The sequence below is a fragment of the Hemicordylus capensis genome, chromosome 5 (assembly GCF_027244095.1).
Source record: "Hemicordylus capensis ecotype Gifberg chromosome 5, rHemCap1.1.pri, whole genome shotgun sequence".
Lineage (NCBI taxonomy): Eukaryota > Metazoa > Chordata > Lepidosauria > Squamata > Cordylidae > Hemicordylus > Hemicordylus capensis.
Window position 1 is genome coordinate 210,118,660 of NC_069661.1, and position 21,239 is coordinate 210,139,898.

At 42.8% G+C, this 21,239-nt stretch overlaps 1 protein-coding gene across 13 annotated transcripts in view; it reads right to left on the minus strand.

The window, feature by feature from the left end:
* The window catches only part of AGBL3 (AGBL carboxypeptidase 3), a 93,573-nt gene that overhangs the window by 44,740 nt on the left and 27,594 nt on the right, over positions 1 to 21,239 (minus strand). For 10 of the 13 annotated variants that reach the window (XM_053252809.1, XM_053252807.1, XM_053252813.1 and 7 more), the window contains 9 exons: positions 20,395 to 20,542; positions 16,335 to 17,117; positions 12,482 to 12,647; positions 9,863 to 9,989; positions 8,129 to 8,229; positions 7,940 to 8,013; positions 7,703 to 7,751; positions 6,055 to 6,144; positions 4,103 to 4,171 (listed from right to left, as the gene is read on the minus strand). In XM_053252809.1, the coding sequence (XP_053108784.1) occupies positions 4,103 to 4,171; positions 6,055 to 6,144; positions 7,703 to 7,751; positions 7,940 to 8,013; positions 8,129 to 8,229; positions 9,863 to 9,989; positions 12,482 to 12,647; positions 16,335 to 17,117; positions 20,395 to 20,542 (1,607 nt within the window). The remainder of the gene's footprint in view (positions 1 to 4,102; positions 4,172 to 6,054; positions 6,145 to 7,702; positions 7,752 to 7,939; positions 8,014 to 8,128; positions 8,230 to 9,862; positions 9,990 to 12,481; positions 12,648 to 16,334; positions 17,118 to 20,394; positions 20,543 to 21,239) is intronic. The other 3 variants (XM_053252810.1, XM_053252819.1, XM_053252814.1) reach the window with 3 other exon arrangements.

Sequence of the window (21,239 nt, forward strand, 5' to 3'; positions counted from 1 at the left end):
CCCTGATGCCAATGTGGAAATACGTGTCTTTGAGATCCAGCGTTACAAGCCAGTTCTCTTGGTATGGAAGAGGTAGGATCTCTTGTAACACTATCATGTGGAATTTTTGCACATGAACAAATTTGTTCAGGTGGTGTAGATCCATGATAGGTCGTATACTGCTATCCCTCTTTGGGATTAAGAAGTAACAGGAGAAAACCATCTGTGAACCCTCTGTACCGGGGCAATAGCCCCTTTGGCGAATAGCTCCTTCACTTCCTCCAACAATGCCTGGGAGGGTTGAGTGAACCTCATCCCTGTAAATTTTGGGATTGTTCGGAACTTTATGGCATATCCTGAAGATATGATCTTCAAGACCCAGCAGTCCGATGTTATGTGGTGCAATGCGGGGGCATGGTGTGCCAGCTTGATGTTGGTCGCTGGCAGGAGAATAGAGTTCGTGAGACTGGTGTTGTCTCTCACTTGCCAAGATGTTGTGGCCCCCAGTGGCAGGAATGGGAGTAGTCTAGCAGTGACAGTGAGTGGGTCTGAACCTCAAAGATGTTTCTGAGGCTCAATCTGCTTCATGCGTTCAGGTTGGCTTAACTTCCCCTTGCCGTGAAAAGGGCATTTGTGATATGGCTAGTATTGCTTCCTAAAATCACAGTGCTCCTGCTGTCTGAATTCGACTTCTGTCTCAAGTAAGCACGGTATTTGGAATCATAGGAAGAGGTAGACTCAGACGTGGTGAAGGTTTTGGTGGTGAATTTTGATTTTTCATTTTCTCCATGGTAAAGCCTGTGTCCTCACTGAAGAAGTCCTTACCGTCGAAAGGTAAGCCTTCTATTTTGTCTTTCATGTCACCCTGTAAATTGGTAGAGCGAAGCAAGGCGTGTCTCCTCAGAGAGCTTGCAGCAGCCAAGGAACATAATTCTGACTCTGTCAAGTGTTTGGCAGTACTCAACTGCTGGTGAGTAAGTGCCATAAGTTCTTCTAGGGAGAGGATGTCCAGATCATTTTGAAGTGCTTCCCATATGACATGGTTATATTTAGCAGTGCAAGCCGAATAGTTTGCTATCTTTATGGATAGGCACAAGGTGGAGTAGATTTTCCTCCCTAAAATATCAATTTTTCTCCCTTCTTTTTCTTCCTTCATAGTGTGACGATGACCTGTCTTAGAAGAGGAGGTGGTGTAGTCGATAACCAGTGAATTTGGAGAGGGATGCTTTAGAAGGTACTCATTGTCTTTTTCCTGTATCTGATACAAACTTTTTAGATGTTAAGAAGTGGGGGTTGTAGTATGGATCACCTCCCACATACATTCTGCAGCCCTAGAAATGACTGGGAGAACTGGAAGTACCACCGGTTGAGATGACTGAGATTTTATGATAAAATTATAAACAGGGTCATCTATAGTTGCTAGCTCAGACTTGAGATCAAGTCCCAGAGCTGCTGCCATCTCCCTAACTTGATGGTGATAAGCCTTCATTTGCGAAACATGTGTGGCCGGAGGTACATCGTTAGGAGGATCAGCCAAGTACTCTGATTCATCTGGGTCAGACTTGAAGTCAGAATTGCCGTGATGTTTAGAAGGTGAGTGAGTTGGTGATGGTGATACATATGTCTGAGTTTCTATTTGTGGTTCCTCTAAGGTGTGCGCATGCGCTCGCGCTCAAACAATTTTTGATGTCTGCTCAGTTAAATTTAGATTCTGTTCAGGTTGAATCAGGAAGGCCCCACTCTGAAAGCATGGGAGCACACACTGCCTTGATACTGCTGCCCAGAACAAAACCCATTCCACACACAGATGAAAAAAATTAGAGAGAACACTGATCTCAATGGTAACCTTTCCTTGTGGTGCTGGAATAGGTAAAGTCTGAGACCCCATATCAGTGCCTTTGAAAATAGTCTGAGTAGTCGTAGTCACCAAGTGCTTTATAGGTGGTAAGATGACCGTCTGGGTCGCAACAGAAAAACTCTGTACCATGGGTTTCACCGGTAAGACTGGGCCATCACCTCCTGCTAGAGACTGGACAGTCTGAACTGGAGTCATTGGAGACGCTAGAGGCAAGTAAGACTGGTTGTGAGGATCTCCAGGGTTGAGCCTCTTGAAAATTATAAGGTAAGCCAGGGGATCTAGTCCCCAGAGTCACCAATGCAAGAACTGCCCCTGCAGCAGACAAATGCGCAAAGCCACACAAATGCCATGACGGTGCGCCTGCCAAATGGGCAGCAGACACAGCACACAGTGCTGGAGTGTGTTGGTTCGGAGGGAAATCTTTGAATGTTGAAGGGTTGCTTGACTCAGAATCCAGTATGGAAAGCAAGGTGTAGGCAGTGGTAGAATCCAGTAACACCTCCCTATCCTCTTCCTCAACATCAAATGTTGATATCGGGGCTTGGCATTGTGGAGTTACCAATCTCGATGCTGACAACATCGGAGTATTTAAAATAGAAATTGGATCTTGCACAGCTGGTGTTGATGGAAGATGTGTTGACACCGATGGAGATTTTCAATGTCGACTAGGCATCAACGGGGCTGAAGAGTCGACTGAAGTGGGGGCTGGAGACAGAGCTCTCAACGTTGACAGTCTCGGTGTTGAAAGGTGGTCAACATCGCGTGGCTTCTCTAATGCCGGTCATGTCTCCTTCATTTATGTCAAGGTTTTTGCTGTTGAGTCGTGGTGGTCAGTCTTGACTGCTGGTGTTGAGGATTTTGGTGGCAAGCTTTGTAGACCAGAAAGGGACAGCATTCTTTCTTTGGTCAAATCCACAGTCTTTAACTTCTTAGGTCATGGAGAAGATGAACAAATATCTGATCTCAAATGCTTTCCCTTCAACTTTGAATGTCTCGGTGTCGATGTTGGAGTTGACCTCCATGTCAACGGTTGTGTCAGTTTCAAGGAAGTCAGCTTAAGAGTCAATGCCAGGTTGACTCATGCCGAAGTCGAAGCTGCAGGGCAGGGTTCTCCCGGTGTCGAAGGGCTTAACACCTTGTCATAAATGGCAGCACAAAGCCCGATTTTTTTGTGTTTGTTTAGAAAATGACAAGCATATCTTGCAAAAGGAGACATTGTGCTTCTCTCCTAAGCAAATCAGACACAAATCATGGAGGTCCTTCGAAGGAAGCTTGGCATTACAGCCCGTGCATCTCTTGAAAGTCCGTTTCTCCTCAGCCATGTTAGGGTTATCCAAAATTGTAGTTTAAGTCAATTCAAAGGTTGTATTAACACTAACAAAGTCCAGAAGCTGTCCCGAAGTTGAATACTGAAATTAACAGTCCGTTTTTAAAATAATAGATGAACTCACACAAATAACTTTTACCGACGAGGAGCAACAGCCCGAGGACTGAATGCAACGGTGGTCGGAAAAGAATGGAAGAACATGGCACCTGGCCTGCCTTTAAATAGCATGCTGTTGGCATGGGGGCAGGGCTCGGTCGCCTCTACGAGCTGCGGCATGCTACTGCGAGGGTCCTGCACAGGCACATTACCCATTCTTATGAATCTCGACAGATCCTGATCCAGATCTGAAGGTGTACCGATAGCACAAGTAAACCTGAGGTGAAAAAATAATGCTTATGACAAATAAAGGTTGGTTCTAAATGATGACAGATACTAGTCTTGATTCAGCTTTAGTTATGCACAACTAGTGACTCCAGATGTGGGGGTGTACATCTCCATCTGCATTAAAAGATGCATGAAGCCTGTCCAACTGGGTTCAGATAAGAGTTGTGAGGCAGATCAGGATGCAGATATGTATCTGAATCCATGTTGGGTATGCACATGGATCTCCGTTGCTGGATTAGAGTGACTATCTTTTAATTATAAAGAGTAATAATTTTAGCAGTGTTGTATTCCACCCCAACCAGCTCTTTAATTTATCACATGTACAACTAATATTCCTAGTCATCTGAATTTGGGGGTGGGGAACAATAAAATACATTTATAAGTCTTTAAAGAAAACCAGAAATTTGAAAAATTCATATGGATGAGAGAGCACATAGTGAATATGTATAAATGGCAAACCACTATTTGCTGTAAGCGAAACTATGCTATTTTATGTATGATCATGTATTTGATCGTGAAAGTGGTTAGAGATTTCCACATGTAAAAATTCTTACATTTTTTATTAATTGTTCATGGCTCTTCGAAATTCTGTGAGAAGGTTCTTCTGATTTTTTGGCTTCACACTAAATAGGAAAAAAGGAATTACTATTGCTTTTATATGGGGAATTATTATAGCAAAGGGAAGCAAACATTTCAAAATATACACTTGACATTTCAGGACTATTACAGACTCTTCAAGATCCTGACTTTCTCCTCCTATTTCCATGAAAAAAAAAAAGAACCCAGGAAGCAACCTTTCTAGTGGACTGTGTCCCACAGGGCAGTTAACTCTTCCTGCAAAATCTTCCTGATTCAATGCATAACTTTATTTATGATGAAGAGAACAGGGGAAAAGAATGCATGCACACATGTGTATAAAAGCTTGAGGTCAATTCTTGATCTTACAATAGATAGAATCCCAGCAGCCAAACAAAAGCAGATTGCCTACCTGTAACAGGCGATCTCTCTGGTGACCCATGTTCACTCACAACTTGCGTTCTGCGCCTGTGCAGTCAGCCCCGTGGAAGAATCTCAAGCTCCATGAGATGCTCTTTGGCTCTGCTGAATTGTGCATGTGATGCAACCTTTATTTTCTACAGGAGAGCACCATTCTCTTCAGTTCCTGATTGGCCGCTGCAGTGAGTAAAGAGGAATGCCCATGGATGGAGTCAGGTAAGTCACTAGAACTGTGGAGGTATTCTAGCAGCGGGGAAGACCAGGCTGGTGTTATGAGTGAACATGGATCACCAGAAAGTTCACCTGTTACAGGTAAGCAACCTGTTTATCTTTGAGGTGATCCATGTCCCCTCACAACTTGGGTGATTAGCGAGCTCACCTAGATGGTGGTGGGTATTCGGATATGGTTTTTTGGCGAAACCAAAGTTGGCTTCCACCACTGAGCAGATGTCCATAACATAATGGTTGATGAAGGGCAGATCTGATGACCACATAGCTGCTTTGCAGATGTCTTTCATGCTGATATCTGACATGAGGGCTGCTGACGTGGCCATAGCCCTAGTAGAATGTACTATGACCTTTGAGCGGGGCTTTACCCCAGCTGGTGGAAACACATGCTCTACGAGCCAGTGTGACAGTCTCTGTCTTGAAATTGGTTGTTCTTTGTTCTCTCCTTTATAAGAGATGAATGGTCTGTCTGAATGGTTTTGTCCTATTCATGTAGTATAAGAACACAAGAAAAACCCTGCTGGATCAAGCCCCGATAGATAGTTGTGATACGGACTAGATAGTCCACAGTCAAAGCCAGAATAATGAAGCAAAATGGTTTTTTTAATCACAGGAATGGGATATGAATGGAGCTAATCCTTCATGACATGAGTAGCATGGTGGTCAAGAAGGAACTGAGAAGATGCTCTCCCACTGAAAATATGGTTGCACCACGTGCATGATGCATGGAGAAGAGCGCCTTACGGGAGCTTGGAATTCTTCCACGAGGCTTACTGCACAGGTGCAGAACCCAAGTTGTGAAGAAACATGGATCACTTCAAAGATCCCTGCCTTCCTAAAAGCACTCACATGGGAGTAAATCCCACTGAATAACGTGGAGCTTGCTTCTGAGTAAACATGCCCAGAATTGTACTGTGGAACCAAATGCTGATACATCTTCATGGCAATTGCACATTTACAAGGCTAACAATTTATCTTGAAACAAATGCTGTAAATCTTTAAGCCACAACCAAGGAAGATGGGAGACTTTTTATAAATATAGAATAACGTATTTTTTCAGATTACAAGTCCCTTGTAGATAGGAATATTAGACAAATGATGTAAGCTGCTCTGAGCCAATGGGACAGAGAGGGATATAATTCAAAACAAGTGAATACTAAATAAAGCAAAATACATAACATCTAACCTTTTCTTTTGGGGGGGGGAGCACATTATTGATAATACAAAAATACTGATCAGTTTAGTGAATACCAGATCACAGGGGGGAGGGGGAATGATCTACCAGTGGTTCATGTGAATGTTTAGAAGGTCTTCTTGTTGATGACTCCACCCTTTCCTTCTTTGTTTTCAGACACTTCTTTCTTGGTTTCACCTAAGCAGCAAAAATCACCAAAACAAATAAAGGATTATAGCTGGATTGAATAGGATTAAAGATATTGACATACTATAGTTTTTTTAAAGCTACTTTTAAAAACAAAAACAAAAACTAGATCTCAGTAACTCAAAAGGATGTGAAGACACAACTAAATATTATAACCTTATGTTGACTTTCCCCATCCTGCTCCATAAAGTCTGGAGCACTGCAACTTACTCTCTGCCCCTGACTGCTGCTGGTAGGAGAGGTGGGGATATACACGTTACAATAACATCAGGATAAATTGTTCTAAATGTTATGGAGGGGAGAGAAAACTCACCAGAGGGTTGCTGTATTGGCAGAAGCACTTTTATCTTGTAAAGCTTGATTCTGCCCTAAGTGAAAGGGCTTTCAAACATGGAGATGATTCCTCTTTGAAAATCTAGACTGAATTTACTGTGTTTGATTTATCATTAGCCACCAATTGTGGGTATGCCTTGTACAACTCTACCAACTTTGCACCTTAAATCTGTCAGCAAACTGTGTGGATGCTAAAAGCCCTGAGAGAGGACACAAGGCCTGTGTCTGGCCAGAGTAACTTCTTGCCTCACCCTACCTCTCTCAGTGACAGATAAGTTCATCTCAGAAGTAAAAATGGTCATAGCTGCGTAAGCAAGTAGGCAGAGCAAAGCTCAGTGCCACTGCTCAGCACATTGGTTTGTCACACCCTGCTGTGAAAAGCAATGTGAAATAATCTGGCCCAGGATTTGACTCACTTTCTCTGTGGCATGAGGCTTAAGAGGTAGCGAATGAATGATTTTCTCAAAATAATGTTGCTGGTTCAAATGGGCCTTCTTGGGCCTCATTGCCCCCAAAGAACTTCCAGGTCCAGACCTTGAGAGCTCCCCTTTTCCTTTAAAACGTTCACCAAAGGGACAATTTAATCAGTTGTGACTACTCCCATTATAGAGGAATGGGAATTTTCTTTGGTGTGGAACTTTTGAAGGTATAGGAAACTTCTCAGCATCTGGAACTACCAATCTTATGCCCCTTGACTTCATCAACCACATCATTAACTCTACCTGAGCAAAAGTACAGACTGGAATCACATTATTTAATTGATATTAACCAGTAGTAGTATATTTTATAAAGTATTTGCTTTCTCACATTGTTCTGCAAAACAAAATAATGGAAAGATGGCAGAGTCTCGTCCCCCACCCCCGGGTCTTAAGCCAATAACTGATAACTGATCTGAATTGAATTATGGGCCTTAGAAGTCATTGAGGATACTACAACTTCTGTCCTAAGCAATGCAGTAGGTGTACAAGGTAGGAGGTTTTAAATTGCTCTTAGAATGTACAGTGTGGACTGTTTCAAGTTCTGTAGCCTTCCTAGATCTTTATAATTTTGTGACAAAGATTTGTTTGTAAAGAAGGGGGAAGAATAGTTATTTTTGCAGACATTTATCCCTCTATGCACTAAATCTTTACATCCTTATATTACCTACAAAAGAAATGTCTTTCAAATAAAAAACCAACCAAATAAATTGTATCCCTAATGGGAATTCATGCCATACCTGAGTTTCTGGTTTAACTGTAGGCTCATTGGAGTCTGAGCTATCAGAACTGCAAAACAAGATAAGCAGGTTGTTTTTATTTACAAGGTTTGGACTGCAAAACATTAAGTGACATTCATTTGCATAATAAACTAATTCTCTGCTCAGACAACACATCTGGAAAACGTGGCACTGTTATAAATTTCCTCACTTAGTACTAGACTAGAAATATAAGCATATCGGAACCGTTTCATTTACCTGGAATCTCTGTCTACTGTGTCATTGACATCCTGTTTCCCCATTTCTTCCAGTTCCTTCAGGCATTCATTATACTAAGGGAGATCACACACTTAGTTAGTACTCACTTACAACATTCACTACTTCTAATTGATAATAACCCTTTGGCATAGCATTTTATAGAAAAATAATGTTACTTTGTATTCTCACCATATTCTTCTTTTCATTAAGTAACGCCAGCAGTGATTCACAAAAATTGTATCCTATGGATTCCAGATCCTTACTGCTGAAGTGGGTACCATGACTATTGCCTGGAACATGAAGGGGAACCTCACTGGTGAAGAAATAATTGTCTTATTCAGCACCAGCATTTATTTTATCTACTGTAAGAGTGCTAGGAAAACTGAGCTTCTGACTGCTGCTCCACAAACCTATAATATAATACATTTTTGCAAGCAAAACACACTTCTTCACAATCCAGGAGGATTCTTTGCAAGATTTTTGATTTCTCTCTGGGCCAAACTGCACATTACATTAAGTGTATAGTTTGGACCAATGTGCTTGCTTTGTAGCTGCAAGGGATGGCAATCAGTATGGAGACTAAGGGGGGGTGTGGGTGTGGGGGAGGAAGTTTTTTGTTGGGGATAGTTACTTATATAACAGAGTATTTCAGGAGCTAACTCACTCCCATTACAGCAGAAGTACATGATAAGAAAAACTTATATCTAACTGCTGGCTACAAGGTGGTCAGAGAGAGACCTATCAAAGAGAGAGTGATCTGGAAGCATTCTGGGAAGACAAAGAAGGGAGTCACTCCCAGGAAATTCCTGAGTACACTCTATCAATTGAGATAAACAGGAAAGAGAAGGAGCGCCTAAGTGACCATCTCTGCTCCCAATGCCCCTAGTGGTCATTAGGGTTACTGGTGCAAAAGGTCGATGCCATCTGGAGCTGGATCTCCAGCAGTTTTAATGCACACATCCACATGCTCTGGATACAGCAGCTACTTCCACTGGGAAGGAAACCGGGCTGGACTGGGGGCACTGAGAGGACAGTGGAATGTATGTGGGGAGGGTGCCAGGTTTTGAGCAGGATGGGTACTTAAGGGTGGGAGAAACTCCCATCCCTCCTAGTGGTAACAGTAGCTGAAGGGGGCCTAATCCAGATCAGAACCATGGCAAGGGGAAGCACTAAAGCCCATCCTCCACTGTCATGGTCTCAACTCAGCCAGCGTGGTGTAGTGGTTAGAGTGCTAGACTAGGACCGGGGAGACCCGAGTTCAAATCCCCATTCAGCCATGATACTAGCTGGGTGACTCTGGGCCAGTCACTTCTCTCTCAGCCTAGCCTACTTCACAGGGTTGTTGTGAAAGAAAAACTTAAGTATGTAGTACACCGCTCTGGGCTCCTTGGAGGAAGAGCAGGATATAAATATAATAACAACAATAACAACAACTCCGGATCAGGCCAACTGTAGCTGCAACTTTAGTTGGAAAAAACAAATGCATGGTATCAAACTGCATGTTCAACACAATGTATAGTTTGGCCCCCTGACCTCTTGAACTGGCTTTCACAAAGAATTTCAGCAGAGGGCTTTTAAAACCACTTATTCCCAAATTGTATTGACTGAAGAAGCTGCACTTGTTTCACATTATCCACACTATGGATATTGGTTGCAAACCAGTTTAGACATTGTGGCTTCCCTCATCAGATGCTGAGAATTCTTCATTGGAGATCCCTAGTTTCCCCCCTTCTGTGATCAAGATAGAATAAATGCAATTACAAAATGCATCTGTAATGATGTCACTTTAACATCTCTACCTGTTTAATATTTATCTCAGTCAAATAAAATTAGCTCATATCATGTTCCACTGAATATGCAACTAAAAACCAGGAGATTTCCCTGGATGACTTAAATTCTGTAGTAAAATTACAGTTTCTTTACCCAGTCTAGCTCCACAGAAAGTAACTTCCAAAGTATAGCTGTTGCTGATGCCCATTTTCCACATGACTACTCGACCTGTTCCTTCTTTGCCTTTCTGTATCTTGAAACTGCAGTCTGGGAATGAAAACTTACACAGAAAAAATTGGGATCAGTTCTGTGCTTTTGCAATGATGAGTAGCACTCTTTCCTACTGCAGGTCAAACTTCACATTACAACAGACACAGCCTGAAAATTACTTCCTCATGCCACACTCTCCCCGCAGTGTGTAGCTTCACTGACCGACGAGGTTACACAATAAGTTGCTCCTTATTCACTCCACTTCATTGACTGTCACTGACATTTTGGGTAGGGGGAGAGAAATGCACAATGTAACATCATGTCACAGTAAGCAAAGCGATGCCTGCATTCTCACAATCACGGCGATCCTGGTTAAAGAGGGAGCTAACCAGGATCATCAAGCCCCATGTATTCCTCCTGAGCTTGAGAATGCAGATTTCTCGGACAATTGAGGTCAAGCTATTGCAGTTAAACCACATTTAACCAGGAGAGATAACGGGTGTCCTAGTTACCTATCCTGGTTAGATGCAATTTAACTTCAGCAGCTTGACTGGGATCGCCTGAGAAATTAGCATTCTCAAGTCACGCTCTGTGGGAGCATGCAGAGTTTGGTGATCCTGGTTAACTTTTTAATTAGAATTGCCATGATTGTTAGAACTCAGCCTGTGTGTTAGGAGGAGACAAGAAAATGACACCCCCTGCTAACTGAGTACAGTGGCACCTTTTAAAAGTGGCGATTCTCTTTATTTAGCAGGGGGAGAGCAACTGGCCCTATCCATCCCCAGCACAGCATCCCTCCAGTGGCTGTTGCTGGTGCCTCTGAGTACCAGTTGCAGGGGAGTGACAGCAGGAGGGAGGGCATGCCCTCAACTCCTGCCTGTGGCTTCTGGCGGCATCTCGTGGGCCACTGTGCGAAACAGGATGCTGGACTAGATGGGCCTTGGGCCTGATCCAGCAGGGCTGTTCTTATGTACTTTATGTTTTCTTTTTAGACTGTGAGCCCTTTGGGGACAGGGAGCCATTTTATTTATTTATTTCTATGTAAACCACTTTGGGAACTTTGGCTGAAAGGCGATATATAAATATCTGTCATATTCAACAAGGGAAGGCCTTATTTATTTATTTATTGTTTAATTTATATAATACCTTTCATAAAACTCATCTCAAAGCCTTTTCTACCATAACATGTAGTTTGGCCCTGAGGCATGGTAGAAAATTGAAATGTTCTGTCTTTTTACAAGTTTTAAAAAGAGTGAAAGCTAAAGTTACCTAGGTAAATAAAGCAATAGTAAGCCATTTTACACTCTAACCCCAACAAATTAAGAAGCAACTGTTAATAGTAAAAACCATATTATTTAAGCTGTCTACTCTGTATAGTGGACAAAGCACATTCACAGAGTTGTATCAGGTATGAGAAGACTGTCTGTGTCCTATACAGCCAAAAGGCTATTATCTTTTGTGACCTACTCAAGCCACACATTGTAACACCTAAGGGCTGGCCTACACAATCAAAAGGGGGATGCACCAAGTGCATGCCAATCATGATGTTTTTTGTCACATCTGAATGCCCTCGCAGCACTTCTCTTTATTTTATGGGCGAGGCTGTTCATCCAAACAGCTGCACTCACATGACCTAGATACCAGTTCAAAGTTGCATTTCAAGTGCATGTAGAGCTGCTACTTACGAACAGCAGCTCCCACCAGGAGGACGTTGTGAAAGACATCATGACAGGCACACACTCAGCATGTCTTCCTTTTAATCACACAGCATGGGGAAGTATAGTCCAAACAGCCCTCACAGAGTTATGAAATGAACTGAAGCCCAAGTATACGCAACTGCACTTATTCATATTCATCCCCGGTTACAATGCCTCTATCTTTCCTCCCCTTGATGTTTCCCCCTCTGTTAAAATCTATATTGTAAGTCCTTTCAGGCAGGGACTTCACATTTCATGTTGCTCTATTAGAAAAAAACATGTATATTAGTGGAATTTTAGAAAAAGAAACATATTTTGCCACCAGTTAATTATTCAAGTTTTTGACAGCTCATGAGAGTAATTTACTTGCATAAGCAGGGTAATACAGGGACGAGAAACTCAAGCAATACTATGGCAGCTATGAGGGATGTGCATTTTCAGCCCCTAGTATGTTTGTATGCTGCATTATATATGACACAGTATAATGCATATATAATGTATATTACAGTTGAAGGAAAGAGAAGAAGAAGACGACCAGCAGCAAGATGAATGGACTCTTCTATGACAACAATAAATGCACCACTGAGAGACCTTAAAGGCCAAGTTGAAGACAGATCATCCTGGAGAGAATCTATCTATGTGGTCGCTAAGAGTCGACACCAACTTGACGGCACTTAATCAATCAATCAATCAATCAATCAATCAATCAATCAATCAATGTATATTTTAATATATTTATTAGCTTGAACTGACTTGTTATATTTTTTAGATCATTAAGATTGCTAGGAAAAAATGGCAAAATGATTTAGAAAATTTCAATTTACACATACTAGAACATAATAATTAAATTTAAAAGTTGGCTTACTTTATCTGGACAATTTTTACTCATAATGAAAGGGAAAATGCGCTGGTACAAGTATGCCCTTTCTTCTTGCTGGTCCCTTTTTTCACAGCCATACATGAAGACATTCTCTTTCCTGCTATGACCATGAAGGTCACAATACAAGAGAACATCACGCTCTTCCATCACTCTGTAACAAGGGATAGAAGTATAAATGAATGGCTTTGGTGACTGCTGCTCAAGTTACACCAGCCTGGAATTTTTAGGTTATAAGATAAAGTGCAGAAAATAACAGCAACCACAGATTTTCATTTGCTCAATCCACAGCTGTAACAGTCAACTTCATCAATAAGAATAGGAGTTTTTGCATTGAGTACAATGGGTGGTGAATTTATTTATTTAACATATTTTTATATCGCCCAAAACTTATGTCTCTGGGCAGTTTACAACAAAATAAAAACCAGAAAGTAAAACATTAGTTAAAACAAAAACAAAAAGTTTAAAACAACACAACAATTTAAAAACAATATTTTAAAACAGCATTAAAACCATTAAAACAATATTAATTAAAAGCCTGGGTGAACAGATGCGTCTTTAAAGACTTTTTTAAAGCTGCCAGAGATGGCTCTTATTTCACTAGGGAGCACATTCCATAGCTTCGGGGCAGCAGCAGAGAAGGCCTGTCCCTGAGTAGTCACCAGACGAGCCGGTGGCAAATGCAGACAGACCTCTCCTGATGATCTCAATAGGCGATGGGATTCATGCCGAAGAAGACATTCTCTTAAATACCCAGGGCCCAAGCTGTTTAGGGTCTTATAGCTTATAACCAACACCTTGTATTTTGCCCGGAAACATATCAGCACCCATTGTAGCTCCTTCAATACAGGAGTTATATGGTCTCTCCAAGATGACCCAGAGACCAACCTGGTTGCCACATTCTGGACCAACTGTAGTTTCCGGACTATATACAAGGGCAGCCCCACATAGAGTGCATTGCAGTAATCCAGTCTGGAAGTTACCGGCAGATGTATCACTGTTTTGAGGTCGTTCATCTCAAGAAACGGAATCAGCCGAAGCTGATAGAAGGCACCTCTGGCCACTGCCTCAGCCTGGGACACCAAGGAGAGGCTTGGATCCAGAAGCACCCCTTGACTGTGTACCTGTTCCTTCTGGGGAAGTGTGACCCCATCCAGAACAGGCAGATCAAAATTTTCTCTCGAGTTTCGACCCCACAGAATGAGTACCTCCATCTTATCTGGATTCAGTCTCAGTTTATTATCCCTCATCCAGCCCATCACCAACTCCAGGCAGGCATTTAGGGAGGTTATGCCTTCTCCTGATGATGACATGGAAGAAATAGATTTGGATGTCATCAGCATACTGATAGCATCCTGCATCAAATCTCCTGATGATCTCTCCCAGCGGTTTCATGTAGATGTTAAACAACATCGGAGACAATATGGAGCCCTGAGGCACACCATACAAAAGTTCAGATTTTGAAGAAGAGCAGTCTCTAAGGGACACCAGCTGGAACCTGCCCGAGAGGTAGACGCGGAACCACTGCAAAACAGTGCCTCCAACTCTCAACCTCCTCAGATGCTCCAGAAGGATACTATGGTCGATAGTATTGAAAGCTGCTGAGAGATCCAAAAGGACCAACAGAGTCACACTTCCTCTGTCAACTCCCAACTGGAGATCATCCATCAGGCCAACCAAGGCAATCTCCACCCCATAGCCAGCCCGAAAGCCAGTTTGAAGTGGGTCAAGATAATCAGTTTCTTCCAAGACGTCTGGAGCTGGGAGTCCATCACCCTCTCAGTTACCTTGCCCAGCCACGGAAGGTTGGAGACAGGCCTGTTGTTGCTCAGCTCTGAGGGATCTAAGGTAGGCTTCTTCAGAAGCGGTCTAATAATTGCCTCCTTAAGACAAGGAGGCATCCTACCTTCCCTCAGAGATGCATTTATAATCTCTATCAGGCCTTCTACAACAACCCCCCTGTCAGATAGTATAAGCCATGTTGGGCAAGAGTCAAGAGAACAGGTGGTAGGTCACAACATTCCAATCAGCTTGTCCACATCCTCAAGAGTCACAAACTGAAACTGATCCAACCTAATCACATAAGAGCAGTTTCTGGACACCTCCACATCAGACACTGAAGTAATTGTGGAGATGCAGTCTAAGTCGGCCCGAATACAATAGATTTCCCCCACAAAGAATTCATTGAACGCATCACAGCGGGTAATCAATGGTTCCAGATTCTGATTCAAGGGAGGAGGGGCACATACTAGCCCTCTCACAACCTTGAACAACTCCACCAGACGTGAACTTGTGGATGCAATACGGGCAGAAAAGAATCGCTTCTTTGCCGCACTTGAGTTCAACCTTAACTAGATGGTGGTCCATCCACAATGGGGAAATCACAGGATTCCTCACCCATGGAACACCACCCTGATCAGAGTGAAAGACCAAATCAAGCGTGTGACCAGCAATGTGCGTTGGTCCTGAGACCACTTGAGATAAGCCCATTGCTGTCATGGCTGCTATGAACTCCTGAAATGCCCCGGACAATTTGGTCCCAAGATGAACATTGAAATCCCTCAGAACCACAAGCCTGGGGGACTCCAACACCAAGCCCGAGACCAAGTCTGTCAGCTCAGTTAGGGACTATGTTGAGCAGCGGGTGATCAATACACCAACCAAAGTCCCAGTCTATCCCTGGTCCCCAAACGTAAGTACACACATTTGAGATGGTCTGACACTTTAAAGGGATCCTGGTAAGGGAGATATTGTTCTTATAGATCACAGCCACTCCACCTCCCTGCCCACAGTCCCTCACCCACTCCTCAGCAGAGTACCCTGGAGGGAGAAGTTGGGACCACACTGGGCCCCCAGCCTCGTCTCTGTAATACATACCAGGTCGGTGCCTTCATCCAGAATCAAATAATGGATGGTTTCTGATTTGTTCTGGACTGACCTGGCATTACAGAGGAGCAAGGTGAGGTTCCAAGGGTGGTTAGCACTGCTTCCCAAGGTCAAAGAGCTGGCAGGACAGCCAGAAGGGGAAACAGCTATTAGATTTCCAAGTCCCCTTCCCCTGTAACGGCCTGACAACGTTACTTCTTCTGTTCCCCACCACCACTGGAATTGCCACCCCACAGAATTGTACTTGGTCATCTCTCCTTCCCCTTTGACCGACAGTTTTTATGGCATGAAAATAGTCTGTTTAAGCTGCTACTTTACGGAACTTTAAAAAAAAATCAGTCACATGAGAACTGTGATCATAATATGAAAAACATGGCTAGCAGAAGGGAAAAGAGATCCTTGCTGAGGAAAACAATTTACTCTTGTTGTTAGAGGTCAAGTCTTGTTTGCCTCCTCCTCTAGAGTTGGTCTTTCCACATGTCGATTAGAAAGCTTCACAGTATTAAAAGCATATTAAATATTAAATAAATAAGTAAATATGATAAATAAAATGAAAATGTACCTCAGAATTCAATAATATCTAATCTATCTAATTTATCTTTCTAAAATTGAATGTCTGTCTGTCTGTTCCCTATACATTCCCACACCCTTTGAGCTATCAGCACCAAACTTGGCAAACTGACTTCCTAGGACCTTACAAATAAACCGGGAACCCCGACAACCACCTCACACAGACAGACAGATGGATATACAATGGGTATATCCACAAAACTTATAGATGCAAGAACAAAGAGAAACTCGCACCATAAGCCTGAGCAATGCTGGGTACTTAAAACTAGTAATTAATAAAATGGCATAGGTTGGAAACACATCATGTGTTAATTAATATTGGACTAATAATGAACAAAGAGTGGCTAAACTAAAACAGAGAAGAGATATTATATTTCCTTTTTACCTTTTGATCATAGTCCGAGTGTACCAGACAGAAGGGAAGGATTCCTTGAGATCTGATCTATAATTACGATTCAAGTCCCTGCCTGCTAAAGAGCAGCGGTAATTGCCCACAATCACACCATCTGGATTCAACATTGGCACTACCTTAAAAACAAAAGTGTCCCGGAGCAAATGGGCATCATTTGAATCACCCAGAATGTAATCCAGAAAGCCTTTCATTATCCAGGAGCTGTTAGTTTCACCTGGATGTACCCTGGCAGTCAAGATCACTGCAGCTTTGCGTTTTTCCTCTTTTAAATCTTGCGAGGGGTTGGTGATGGTTAACACATACACTATGTTTCTAGCGAGGGAATGGCACAAGATGCGGATCTTGCAGAACTTGGACCGCCTTGGGTCTCTAGCAATAGCCGATAAGTAGCCTTGTAGGTTGCTGTAGGTGTAAGGATAGCAATGAGCAAAGTAGCAGGTGTCTCTGTCATGTGGGAACTGGAATGTCCACGTCAGAGAGAAATACTGGCGCCCATCATGGCTGAGATTGTTTTTGTAATACTTGATTTCATCTCCTGTCCTTTGCCACCCCACTTTGTGGACCTTGGCTTCTGCTTCTGAATACAGCAATGGACGCATACCACGATTGTACAAGCTTGTCGGTTTGGTGAAGTTGACAATAGTAAAACGATAGGGCATTCCTGCTTGGGTGTTAGTGACCTGGAAGTAATACCACTGGGTGTGCTTATTTGTGTAGAGATCTGTGCGTAGTGTCAGCTGGTATTCAAAATCACTGCTGGTATGGAGAAAGGAGAACAAAATATTTAATCTGGATTGTACCACTAGCAGTTCAGGCAGTGTCATAACATGACAAATCTTTCTTTTTCAAAATTTAGGGCCCTTCCAGATGAAGGGCTTTTCTGCACTTACTTCCATGGGTTACTGAATTGAACTGCATGCAGTAGAGAAACTGAGCTTCCACACACAGTTCTTATGAATTTATTTTGTGGACTCACATTGCTATTTTCCATCTACACTAGGAGACAGGACTTATCAGTTCATTATCTGTCCCTCCTCTGGCTCAAGTCTGGCTTTTTAAAAATGATCTAAATTCTGTTGTCATGCATTTCTGAGATATCACATACCCACAGAATTCCCCCAGACCCTTTGTGCTGAGCCATCCCTGACTCCTGTGGAGCTTGGAATTGAAAAGCAAGCAAGCAATGTTTGATGTGGTTTTTCTGGGCATTGTCACTGCTTCTTAATCAATCATTTCCTGAAGTAGTTTCCTCTTGCAGGAACTTTCCCCTTTAATGATCTGGCGGCAATCCTGTACACACCTTTCTGGGAATAAGCCTCGTTCAACATGTAGGCCTCCAGATTTTGTTGTACTGCAACTATCGTCTTCCCCAGCTCCAAATGGCCAAAAGTAATTGTGACTTGGAATGATGGGTGTTGTAATACATCATCATCTGAGGACTTAAGTTTATGAACCCCTGACCTGTACTTTTCCTCACTGTGCAAGTATTTCTGTTAGCACTTTCAAGTCAGGAAAAAAGTGGTCTGGAAAAAAATGTGTACTGCACATGGGTAGGACTCATTCCTCACTGGTTGTGGAGAAAATCATCTGGACTCTCTGCAAAACTGCCCATATTGAGTATTCATGATGGGATAAACTTCTGTCTGGAAGGGCCCTTGTATTCTATCCCATCAATTAAGGACAAGTTTCTCAATCAATCAATCAATCTTTATTACAGTCATAGACCAGCATAAAGCATGAGGGGAACAAGTTTCTTTCACAGAGATTACAGATGTAGATTCCATTGCCAACTACTCTTCTGCGGCAATCTGTATGAAAATTATTTGACCTATTTGTATTTTAAAAGTAGGCCACACTCGCTATAGCAAGTTTAGATCAAATTATCTGCTGTCTTGAATGAGCACAGGAGAAAGAATACTATTCCCTTGTCCTTCATAAAAGGATGAATTTCTACAAATGTTAAAGGCTAGGAAATTGTCTCCATCATTTTCATAGGACATGTGGACATTTGTGCCAATCTGAAAGAGAAACTCCATTACACTGATACTTTGTTGGAATCAGACAAAAGCCACATTACTTTAAAATAAGAATGTAAATCACTAGAATCCATAATTTATTGTAAACAGCCCAGAGACCTGAGTTTGGGGCAGTATATAAATACAATGAATGAATGAACAATTAGTATATTTAAGAATACCTAATTGATTTTTTTTTTTTTTAAACCACACACTTGGCCTTGTCTTCTACAAAAATGCAGTAAGTTAACCTGCGGGATCAAATGCTAACTCATTTTTTACTTTAACTTATTAGACACCATGCTGGTGTAGCAACTCAGGAGACAACACTAGAATCCTAAAGCACACAAGGAGCACCTTCATACTATTGCTGAGACCCAACCCTAGCTGCACTGTCCATGAAGAATTTATATCTTTATTTATTACATTGATACTGTGCTCATCCCTCAAGCAGCTGAATGCCAAAGGCTGTCACTTCTACGACAGGGCCCTTTTTTGCTATAGCTGTGCTATGCTGCCTAAAAGTAGTCAGGTCAGTGCTGGAAAACACGGCTTCCGTGTCTGTGATATCCCATGAACCCTTTTTAGTGCCCAGCAGCAGAATCTGTCCCAGTTAATAGTAGACGAGGACAGAACAAGGAAGAGTCCCGACACAATTTCTCTGCCTGGCATACAAAGCGTATAACTTGGCAGTAGGCTGTGCTTCGTTGTCAAAGCCGAATAATCTGCACCATTCCAGTGGCTGCTTGCAACATGGCAGTTTCGGCACAGAACGGCATGCTTGTAGCGTGTGCATGGGAGGCGGCTCCTTGATGAGAAGCAGAGCACTGTCCCACCCAAGCGATGGCTGGGATGGCACACAGAGCATCGCGGAAGGTGTGTGCAGTGAGTGCTGAGAGGAGTAGTCCTTCCAGTGCTCCCTGTGAACACCTCCCACTGTGCCCCACGGGCCATCCCAGCCACCAGGGGGTCAGTACAGGGCTCTGCTTCCCAAAGAGGGGGCCCTCCCGATACTGGTAGCGAGCAGTCCTGTGTGGAGAAAGCTGTGCTGCGAGTGGCCACCTCTACACAATCCTGACACAGTATTGCAGATGATTCCGTGTTGGCACTGACAAGCACAGGCCTACTGGGCAGGCAGTTCACCACTCCCAAGGCAACGGACCCTTTGCCCAGCTGCTAGACTGCGGAAGAATGCTTGTAGCACGAGCCATAAAACGGCTCAGTCTTCTCTGCCAGAACACAGGTTTCTATACCTCAGCTCAGCCTTTTAGCACCCTTCTCTCAGGTTCATAAAACAAGAAAGCAGTGTCTGACATACTCACTCATTTTAACTGATTTTTATGTCATTTGTTTTATTTATTGTAAACCACCCAGAGCAAAGATGTGGGGCGGTAGAAAAATATAACAAACAAAAATAAATGCGCTTCTGGCTGAAAGAAGACTAGATTTTGTGTATAGGAAGCAGTGGAAGTGAAATCTGTTGAATCTTCCAACCCAATTCCAGAAAAAGGCCTCAAAGTATTTTATGTAGTCCCACCTTGGTAATTAAGCAGTTCTGGGCTGGGCATTATTTAAATCAAGCGTATAGCTTTAATTGAATAATGAGTTCAAAGAACCTGGTCCCTCCAACTCCAGAGAGCCCCCCCCAGCTCCACCCCTTTCTATTTTCTTCATTATCTCCCTCACTTCAAGGGGCCACCAGGGAGAGGGGCAAAAACAAGCCCCCTCTTCCCTAGCTACGCCCTTGATTTAAATGGGAGACACTCTAGAAACTTCATGAGCTCTTGGAGGAAAGGTAGGACACAAACAAACAACATAAACACTGCAATTATACATGGAGATCTGCAACTCATGCCATGTTTTCTAGACAATTATTCAAAACCTGACATTTTAAATACTGCCATTAAAAACCTGTCAAAATTGATTTTAATGCCAGAGTGAAATGCTGACCAAAACAAACACCCCCCTCAACCCAGTAAATATGTTTGCAAATCAAAGTGAAAAAATGAGCAACCTACATTTTGACCACCTTCTGCAGATTCCCACTTTCAAATCGTGCTTCAAAGATCAAGGTATTGTCCCAATCTTCCCAGGACTGAGGGAGCACCTGCTTTGAAGGGAAGCTCCCCCCTATTCGAGAATACATAAAGCTGGAATCCTTGTCAGCTAGTGGAGGGAGCAAAGAACACAATTATTATTATTCAGTTGCAGATGACTGTCGGAAAAACATTGTGTTTGAGAAGACTGTACACAGTTTTTAGCTTCATTCCTTTCTGAAGCAATGGATATGTTTTGAAAGGAATGGTGCTAAACTCTGTCATCTCAATTCCCAGTTTCCTTACACACGGTTAAAATCTCAATGGGAGCACTGAAACCAACATCCATGCAATGTGCTTATGATCAGAGTATCAATCAGCCCTATCCTGGGAGATACAAGGGAAGCCCAATCCTTTTGATTCAACTGGACCTTCCAGTGGATTTTAATACAATTGACCATGGCATCCTTCTGACTGGGACCCAGGGCACTGCAAAACTGGGTCACTGTTTTGCAGTGGTTCTGGTCTTACCTCCTGGAGTAATCCCAGGGGGTGGTGATTGGGGACTACTGTTTATGGGGCATCACAAGGTTTCATCTTGTCCCCCATACTGTTTAACATCTACATGAAGCTGCTGGAGGGACCACCTGGAGGTTTGGGCTGAACTGCCATTAATAGGCTGATGACAACCAGCTCTACTTCTATTTCTAGGAAGGCAGTAGAAAACTTTAACTAGTGTTTGGAGGCAGTTTTGATTTGGAGAGCTGATCTTGCAATAGCAAGCATGAATTGTCCTATTTGTTAAGCAGGATTTGCCTTGGTTTGCA